The sequence below is a fragment of the Pelmatolapia mariae genome, linkage group LG8, assembly GCF_036321145.2.
Source record: "Pelmatolapia mariae isolate MD_Pm_ZW linkage group LG8, Pm_UMD_F_2, whole genome shotgun sequence".
In the NCBI taxonomy this organism is placed as follows: domain Eukaryota; kingdom Metazoa; phylum Chordata; class Actinopteri; order Cichliformes; family Cichlidae; genus Pelmatolapia; species Pelmatolapia mariae.
The window spans coordinates 5,521,957-5,531,622 of NC_086234.1; the positions used below are offsets into that span (position 1 = coordinate 5,521,957).

The window sequence follows — 9,666 nt, forward strand, 5'->3', positions numbered from 1 at the left end:
AGAACATATACAACATCCACCATCAAAAATACAGGAGCGCACTTTTCACCCCTGTTCTTAGCATCATGAATGTGTGAAACTTCAAGCAAACCTCTGCGATGATTTGCATGTCCTACCTTTCTGGCCACGCCTCTCTTCCACCGCCTCTCTTGAGCAAAGTCAGCCGAGAGCCACTGCATCTCCTCACACAGGTAATCCCAGTGAACTTTTGGCCGCGGTGGCTCCGTCAGGCGGGTGAGTCGCTTCATTGACCAGAAGCCCTCTCGCTTCAGTGCCTGTGTTCGATGCTCGATGTCAGCTTCCTGCAGCACAAAGTGAAGAACAAAAAGTCAGTAAAATCCTGGCTCTGAGACAGTAAGGTGGGGGTTAGCTGATTCAGAAATGCCAAATACTGATCTCCTGCTACACTGCATCTTCAAAGGTGCTTTCAAACCGGAGGAACCTTTTCTTAGTTCTTGCAACTCTTAGAGGCGGTCCCCACTTTTGATGTAGGCTCACTTGGTAGAAATGGGTCTATCAAAGCTTTGAGAACCCCATTTTCAGGTCTTTTTAGATACTAGTGCCATATCTTGGCATTTTAAGGGAAATAGAAAGATTATATGGAAAGAGAGCTGAACAAAAGGCAGTTTGTTTATGGCTTTCACCTTATAGGATTTCACTTAATGGCATCAATTTGTGAAGATTATCTTCACAAATTGACCAAAACATTTTTTTAACAAAGTTTTATGCAATAACACTAAAACAACCTTGAAACAAAAACAGAAAAGAAATCCTACTTGGTGTGTGTAGAGGGAACCATGGTGGTGCCAGCCTCCGGGTTGGCATTTAAAAAAATTAAAAAAATAAAGGTTCTCCTTGCACCTCTCATTTAGGTACACTCTGGATTCATTACTTCATAATTATCTGTCTCAGTAACAAAAACATAAAAAAATAAATAAAAAAAATAGTGTGGCACTCTGGTGAATGGCTCTCATCGGTCGGAGAAAATAATTGTTTAATTTCAAAAGAGCTGCACCTGTGCAACATTTTCGATAACAATATCCCTCCCTAGCACTCAAACTGCAGCAGAGAAGCTGTTCTACACACCTCACACTTTGTCTCACACAGTCACAAGGCTGCAACATGTTCCATCTTTTTTCTCCTGCTTTCAAATCCACACACTTTGCTGCCTTGTCCTGTTTGTCATATATTGACCTTCATCAGCAGAGCTTCACTTGCTTCACAAAAAGGAGGAGCTGATTGAGACTCTGTTTCTTCTTAAATCGTGATGTTCCCAAAAAGTAACGCAAGTAAACAGTACAAAGGACAGAGCTCTTTATATTTAACACTTGAACACAACAGTTTTTAAAGATTGTTCACAGCAGAGCGCTCCAGCATAATCATGTAAAGTATACCATCAAAGTCAAAAGGATGTCAGGGGAGTTTTTAAAAAGTGCTGCGTTTCTCCTGAGCTTTTCTTAAATTACTCAAAGCAGACATAAAATAACAATTAACTACTTAACTGCCCGACAGCTAAATAGGGAAATGGATCAAAAGCTGCGTCTATTCACAAAACTGAAATGTCTTTTTAGTAAAAAAAAAAAAAAGGTCCAATTGTCTCTCCTTTAAGAATCCAGAAGGTTAAAAAAAATGCATGTTGTGCCATTCAAAGTGATTTGTTTTGATTATTTACATTTCAGACTCCTGGAGCAGCCTGTTAAAAGGCATCGGACATGAGGCAAATAATCTTCGGATGTGCAACTGCTTTCGTCAATTTGAGGATTTAGTGAGAGGCTGAGAAGCAGTGATTCATATACAATTCATAAGATTTCTGCCTGGCACCATTTACTGAGGGACAAGAAACAACCTACAGCAAAAAAAAAGTTAAGATTTTACTTGGATTACGTGGAAGAAATATAAAACTGTAAAGCATGATAAACAAAAAAAAAACCTTTCATATGCAGGACGGTTACAAAGATGAAATATTTTATATAAAAATATCAGAGCCCGGTTTGAAAAAACAAAAACTGAATTGGGAAATTTGAAGATAGATGAAAGACAGGTAAACAGAAGGACAGACAAAGGAATAGGCAGTCAGAGAGATTGATAATAGATGGATAGATATAATTAGATAAAACTCCATCTATACAAGCAGAAAGACTGCTAAAAACACAGACGGAGAGACAGACTGGTCGACTGTCCCGCGGACGTGTGGAAGAAATGCTGAACATCCTGAATGATGCTCACTCACATGTTTAGCCAGCTCTGCCATGTCGGTGTGACGCTCACTGCGGGACCGCTGAGAGGAGCCCTGGTCTGGCGGCGAGGACGACGAACTGTAGGCACCGAGAGAGGAAGGTGAAACAAACTTTCCGTGGGGACCCCGGAGAGGCGAGGACCTCTCCCGCCGTGGTGTGGACCAGTCAGGTGTGGTTGAGGATCCGGGGTAGGAGAAGGTTGAGGGTGATCCAGGAGAAGAATTCCCGGTGACCCTGTCTGCAATCCACTGGCGTACCTGAGAGTGAAGGGGACAAGGATGAAGAGGATTTTTTTTTTTTTTAATTTTTAGAAAATGAAACAAACTAAGGTGAAAGCCTAAGCTTCACTAAGACAAAAGCATCATGCATGAAATGGATTAGAGCATTTAAGTGTTTAGGAAGCGTGTCAAACTGGCCACGAGCGAGTCTGTGGCAGCCGTCTTCTCATGCAATCATAAAAGAGCTGAAGTCAAAGAAATGCCTGCTTGAGTTAAAATTCTCCTGCCTGGGATGTGCTCATGAATGCCCTGTTAAAATGAGCCTGTCTGGGTGTCTGACAACCACCACTTACCTTAAGAAACAGTGCCTGTCTGTCTGTCCTGCTCTGTCCATGCTGGAAAACACACATGGCTTAGCATGCGGCCAACTTAAAAGAAATGAATCACTGTATATAAGAACACCGCGCACACACGTGTTGCATTAACCCTGGAGAACCCATGGGGTCAGAGCCGACCCCATGGGTTCTCCAGGGTTAAAGATGGACTACATGCGGATAAAATTAAAAAAAAAAAAAAAAAAGCATGCCAGCGTATCTGATTACCATTTGATAACTAAAACTGCTTTTTGTTCTTAGCCAAGATAAAATATTAACGCATCTCTTCAGGACTGAATTACAGCTCAGAAAAATGATTTCAGCAACAGTAACAGTGTTGCACATCACTAAAAAAATATTCTGTCATACCCAGTTAGGAAGCAAACCTCTCTGAAACCCCTAAGCTCCTCACTCGGATAAAAAGAACAAAAAAGATCCAATAAACAGTTCATCTCATCTTATTCACAGCGACAAGATGTCCGGATGCAGATTTAGCATTTATCAGCTGTTTTGCTTCAGTTGTGCTCGTGTTTTGTGGACGTCTCTTATACCTTGGCAATAACTCATGACTATGAGTCTTAATGCTATGTCTAAGCTATGGTTTCTTTGGTTTCCATTTTTTTTAATGGATTAAATACCTTGTGTGGCGAGCTAGGGGTGGTCATCTCGCTTTTTTCGCCGTCGGGTTCGTCATCACTGCCTTCCTCTGGGCTGCTAACCTGTCCCGAGTTGCTCTCCTGGACCTCAGTTTCTCCCGCAGGGTCGTCATGCTCAACGTCCTCGCCGTCTTCCTCCCCGTAGATGGAATCGGGTTGGCTGGGGAAGTCGCCGGGGCTGGTGGATGCTGAGACTGAAGCTGTGAGCATGCTCGAACTGTGCAGCGTAGCGGCTGCTGTGGAAACATCTTGGGATAAAGTTCTGCTAACGGTTAAGGCCTCAGGTTTGCTTATAGTAGTTGTTGAGGGGGTGGCAGGTGTAGCCGGGTCGGGTTCAAGAGAAATATTACCACTTTCTAGCTTGACAGAAGCTCCTGCTGCTGCCACCACTGACAATTCCTTGACAGCCCGCTGCGTCTGATTGCTGCAGCTGCTAAGAGCGGAGACTGTTTGGGGAAGGCACTCCTCAGACACCGTGCCAGACCAGGAGCAGGAGCCGTGGGCATTGGCCAGCTTGCCGTCTGCATTCTGTTGCTTAGACACTGAAAAGGAGGGTGGGTGTTTCAGGAGAGGAGTTTCTCCCGGTTTGAGAAGGAGCAGCTTTGGATTTATAGCCCCAGGAGCGGCACGGAAAGACTCTGGCTTGCTTACTGAGGGCATGGCGACATTCTGAACAGTCACTGATGCCGTTGTGGTGACAGCGGGGGTTTCTTTGGTCCCGTCACGAGCAGAAACACAGACCTCAGGCTTTGCGACACTTACAACAGTGACTCCTGGGGTCTGATTTAGGGAGGGTTGGTTTCCTATATGAGAAAGTGTAACAGCAACAGGCGCCTGCATCCCCAAGTTTCCACTGGTAATAGTAACCACTGGGGATAAGAGAGATAACGAAGCAACTGTTACTTCTGCTTCCTGTTTTGGGCCAACGGTCTGAAGCACAGCAGCACCGCTCACCTCCGTCTGGTCAGCACCGACCTGTGTCCCGATTTGCGCGCTGGTGTCCGCCTGTTCAACAGTGAATGAGTCAGCAGTAACGGCCGCTACTTCAACTAAACAAACCGCACTTGAGTGTGCCACTTCGACAGCTTGGTTAGCATCTAACACCAAATGCTGTTCAACTCCGGCCATGCTTGTGTTTCGTATGGATAAATTACTGCTACAGCAAGCCTGATTTATATCACTTGTTGAACGCAAGGGCTGCTGGGAGATTATGATGGTGTTGTTTTCACCAACTGTGTGGATAGATGCTTCGAGGTCCTCAGAGTTTTCTAATAAAGCGTTGAATAAGTTCACCTCATATCCAGGAGAATGAGGCATCTGTGCAGCACTGCTGGCACAGACCGTCTCCTCTGCAACCTCCTCCACCAGACTGCAAAACTCGTACACTTCCACAGGTTGAGAGCCCAGCTCCATCTGCGTCTGAACGCTTCCTGTGTACAGCTTCGGCTCCCCAGCGGAGATCTCCGAAGTCAGCTCGTTGACGATGGCGGCTTCGCAGACGCTGCCATCCTCTCGCTGCAGAAGGTAACTCTGATTCAGGTGCACGGTGGGCCAGGCCCCGGTGATATGAGCCTCCTCCCCGACAACCACAATTTCCTGAGTGTCGGCAGAATGCACAATCTCCGCGATGAGCTCTGTTGAGGCGACTTGGTCAGAGGTGTGAGATGTTTCAGCTTTTATAACCTCTCCCGCCTGAAGCGAGACAACTAGGCCTGTGTCAAACAGAGCAGGTCCGGTGGAAGGTTTTGAGGAAATCTCTTGCAGCACTGTGGGGCCTGACGAGTCAGCTTGCTCTTTGCTCGTGCTACTCTCCACCTGCGCTCCTTCAAGGGGACCGCAGCTGGACGCCGAGCTTCCTTTTCCAGTCGAAGTGTATATTCCAGGGAGCAGCTCTCTTGCCTTTGCGGCCTCGAGTATTTCAGCTGAATGAGGCTGCGTTTCAATGTGTTCAACTGACTCCGAAAAAGCCATTTTCTGCACGTCTCTAGCATTAGCTGAGATCCCCTTGATAGTTTTGGGTTGAGTTTTTGACAGGTTAGTTTGTTTAATCTCTCTATTTTCGGCTGAGGACAGAAGGAGTGCAGGCGATGCCGAGTCCTGGAGACTCCCTGCTTGCTCTGCAGCACCTGACGGAGGTATATGGCTGCTTTGATTTGTTTGGACAGGTGGAGTCCTGTCAGACTGCTCCACAGCCCCACCCTCCGTGGCGTCTTGGACAGAGAGAGATGAGGCTGTGAAACAGATCTGAGATTTGGGTTGTTGTGGGAGAATATTCCCACCTGTGTGCTCTTTTCCACCAAGTTCCATATTTGTTCCAGTCTCTGGTTTATAATCCAAGGTGATGGACCGTTTTTCCTTTGTTCCCGTAATAACCACAAGTCCAGCACCTTCTCTAGGAAGCTGGTTTGTCTGACTGTTTGAGTGGCTTTTCTCTTTATCAGTTTGTGACCCGTATTGCAGCTCTTGCACTGTTTTGTCAATCTGTGAGGGGACAGGAGGACAAAGGGAAGCTGGAAGCCTTTGCATCTCAGCAGAGGAACTGCAGTCCTCAGTGAGGGACGCTGGCAAAGATCTTGCAACTCTGACAGCGCTCTCTTCTGAGATGATGTTACCACTGATTGGTACAGTCTCAGGCAAGGTGGTCGGAGGGACGTTCTCCGTGCTGGCGAATGTTGGGGTGTTGCTCTCCAGCAGGGGCACAGTGGACGGATCGGTGAGCGGAGGGACTGGGTGCGGGGCAGCTGCGACCGGCTGCGGGGCATGCCGAGGGGACTCCCCAGCCACATTCTGTGCAGCCTGGGGGTTGCCACCCAGCACATCCACAGCCGGAGAGGCGTGCTGCCGCGCCGCCTCCTCCCCAGAGCGTCCTTCCTCTGTGCTGCCCCGGCTACACACTGCACCTGCAAGGGGAGAGACACAGGCTGTTAACAGGGGTGTCAGGCATGAACTGGTCCAATTGGCTACTGGATATTTTGTAAAGAGTGAGAATTGCAGTGAAGTCATAAATTACTCAAATTTTTCGATAAAACTCCTCATTTTTTGTGGTATGATGGTACTAGCTTTACACAGAAGTATACATCTCTCTATATAAGTGGGCTTTAATCGTTTTATTTAAGTTTATACTCACTTAAATTTTGATTTTACTTCAGTTCTTGTACTTACTAATGTACTTGTTTTACTGTGATGTATTTTATTGAAATATATAGCACTGTACTTATCTTATGTGCTTATAGCTTGTATTTGCAGCAATAAAGGGATTTCCCCACTTTTGAGATAAGTAAAGCAGAACTTTATCTTATATTGTCACTATGATTTATCAATTTTAACAAACACATGATGTAAGGAGACAAAAAAAAAAAAAAGAAAAAAGAAAAAATGAAAACAAGATCTGAACACTTCGTGTCTGGCTCATTTTGAATCCAGGGATGTCTTTCTGTTAACTTGTCCAGGTGAATGTTCTTTAGTAGCACTGGTTTTACTAGTCAAACTGGGCTAATGGGCCAAACGTGGCTCATGAACACCTCTGGTATAACTCACTTAACAGGTAAAAATGAAAGTGCGACCACATGTCCCTCTTTAAACAGGAAATTTTCATCCCCCATGTTTTTTAATTAAGTCTAAAAATAATAACAACAACAATATAATTGCAATGCACATTTGTAAAAATCTCAGGAAAAAAATTTCCACAATTGTATGTATATCTTTAAAAAGGTCATTAATATACATACACAAGAAAGGGAAAATAAAAGACGTGAAACCAAAAACCAAAATAAACAAATAAAAACAGGGATCTCTGGATGCTCCACAGACTAAATAGTATTTATACCAGCTAAATAACAGAGTACCTTAGATTCCATCTAAAAGAAGCAAGGTAAATTTTAATGCAAAAACATTAGCTGCACAGCTCATCCGTGTTTACTTTTTAGACTAAATATATCAAAATAAAAACCACAGTCTGTGCACTATATTTTGTTTGATGAGTTTCTTTTCATGGGGACTAAGTACAATAAGTTTTTGCTAACAAAATAATAACATAAAGAAGTCTATTTAAATGTCTAAACACTGCTGACTTCACAAATAATTACTACACATGATATTACAGCCACTTGTGAAGCGATGTGTGTGTGTGTGCAAAGCAGGAGCCTCTCACCTGTCTGTCGTGTAAGACACAGATCTTCAGTGCTTTCTACTTCCAGGATGCTGAAATTAGGGTCCCCTCCACATATTCTGAGGAAGTGAGGAACAGAAATCGGGTGGTAACTTTATTTTTAAAATCAAATAAGCAGTTTAAACTCACTATTAGTAACTCTACTGCTGAAACTGACTGGTCTTACAACTCTAACAGCTATAAAAATGAGCTGTGGCAGAAGCTTCACTTGGTAAACAGAGATATATGAATGTGTGGGATGATGAGTAACATGTCACGTAAGGAGCGCACAGCTAGGCTAGCAAACTCCTGCTAGGACTGTGGTGTGTGTGCAGCGGTAATAAAAATAAATAAATAAAAAAAAAACCAGCCAGCTCCTGGTTGCATTTGCTGCAGTCGCCCACAGGAAGATGTTAGGATTTCTGCAGCACGCGCTCTCTCGCGCTAAAAGCCGGCGACCAAGCGCGCGGGCCTCCGGTCAGTCATTCAATCCGTGCTCTCGTGACTGTTTTTCTTTTTTTTTCTTTTAAATTGTGAGTACCTGTCGCCACATGGGGGTTAAAGACGACCAAGAAATTGTGTTTATTCACTAGTGATGTGGCAGCGGTGATACCTTGAAACATGAGCCGTACCCATATGAGAGAACTGCAGCTCGATAAGCTTCATAAAACACACAATTCAAAGGTTAACGCCTAACGTTGCCGGTTAGCTCGCTGGCAGGCTGGCTAACTAGCTAACGTTAGCTCCAGCAATAACAGTTAAATGGGGGAAGCCTGGTGCTAACTAGCCAGCTAGAAGAGTTAGTTAGTAGGGTGCGTTCATTTGACGCGCAGGCGCCCCTCATCCCACCCGCAGTTATGTAATGCTCAGGCTTCAAAGAAGCCAGTTTATGCCGATACATTTTAATGCGTTGCTGTACGTTGAGGACCCCAAAATACCCCCAAAACATCTGAAAAGTCGCATTAAAAGCCGCTTCTGCATGCACTACAGAGGGAGGGGGGAGACAATCACTCGTGACGTCATTGCGTGGGGTCAAATCCTCTTTTGCGAAAATAAATGGGTTTAAATTATTCAGTTTTAAAAATAGATAGCGATTACTTTTTAGTTAAATATACGAAATGTCTAAAAAACAGTGTTAGAAAGTTCCATATAAATTTTGCAATGATTACACGGGGGACTCAAGGGGGCTAACTACGTCCCCACGGACCGCTCTTTAGAAACGACCGCACGAAAGTGACGGTTTATCACTCCTTTTTTCTTTTAGAGTAGTTAACATCCGAAGATATCCCATGTCACTGTCTACTGTTTTGTCATCTTGGTTTAGGTCAGTGTTGTAGGTACATATTTAATCGCACGCCGCAGAAATCAACCCAGCAAATGAAACGCAGTCTGATTGTGGCCTTCCAGTTGTCTGAAACCCCCCTTGAATCCCCCTTTACTTCCTCCTTCGCCCCCCTCCCTCTCAAGGCCGCCATCTTAAGTTCCCACCTACCTGAAATTTCCGACCAATTTTCTTTTACTAAATTCTCGTTGAAGGAGTCGTCATCCGCGAAAAATCGCACTCAATCCGTAATGCCAGTGATCCGAACTGTCTCCCGGTACCCAACGAGGTACCCCTAGGTCTGTGGGAAGAAGTTAAATTACGGACCGGGAGAGACTGGGTTTCGGCGCAGAATGTAGCGGTCGCGGGGAGGAGACTTTACGCAGCGAAATGGTGGAGGACCGCTGCTGACAAAGTACAGAACGCACAAAAATCTCGCGAGAAGTCGTCAAGCGCGCCACTTGAAATGCTGACATTTGTGATAGTTTATTTACCGGCGTTGGCGAGCGATTAATATAAAGACGAGTTAATTTAATTGATTTACTGCGGTGTGCTTGGAAGAAATGGTGCATGTTGAATCGGCTTGTTCGGAACTATTCATTATATTAAAGAGAATTATATCAACGTGACAGCAAAACTATTTTAATTTCCCTGTCGGGGTTTGTTTACACTAAGTAAACGCTATTTCGCCATTTTCTTGGTGATTTAAATGT

At 44.6% G+C, this 9,666-nt stretch overlaps 1 protein-coding gene across 3 annotated transcripts in view; it reads right to left on the bottom strand.

Annotated features, from left to right (window-relative positions):
- srcap (Snf2-related CREBBP activator protein) overlaps window positions 1–9,666 on the bottom strand; it is a 40,104-nt gene extending 30,438 nt beyond the window's left edge. For 2 of the 3 annotated variants that reach the window (XM_063482566.1, XM_063482565.1), the window contains exons 1-5: window positions 9,125–9,666; window positions 7,636–7,712; window positions 3,468–6,385; window positions 2,231–2,494; window positions 117–302 (exon numbers count right to left, since the gene is read on the bottom strand). In XM_063482566.1, the coding sequence (XP_063338636.1) occupies window positions 117–302; window positions 2,231–2,494; window positions 3,468–6,011 (2,994 nt within the window). In that variant the 5' untranslated portion in view covers window positions 6,012–6,385; window positions 7,636–7,712; window positions 9,125–9,666. The remainder of the gene's footprint in view (window positions 1–116; window positions 303–2,230; window positions 2,495–3,467; window positions 6,386–7,635; window positions 7,713–9,124) is intronic. The other variant, XM_063482567.1, reaches the window with a different exon arrangement.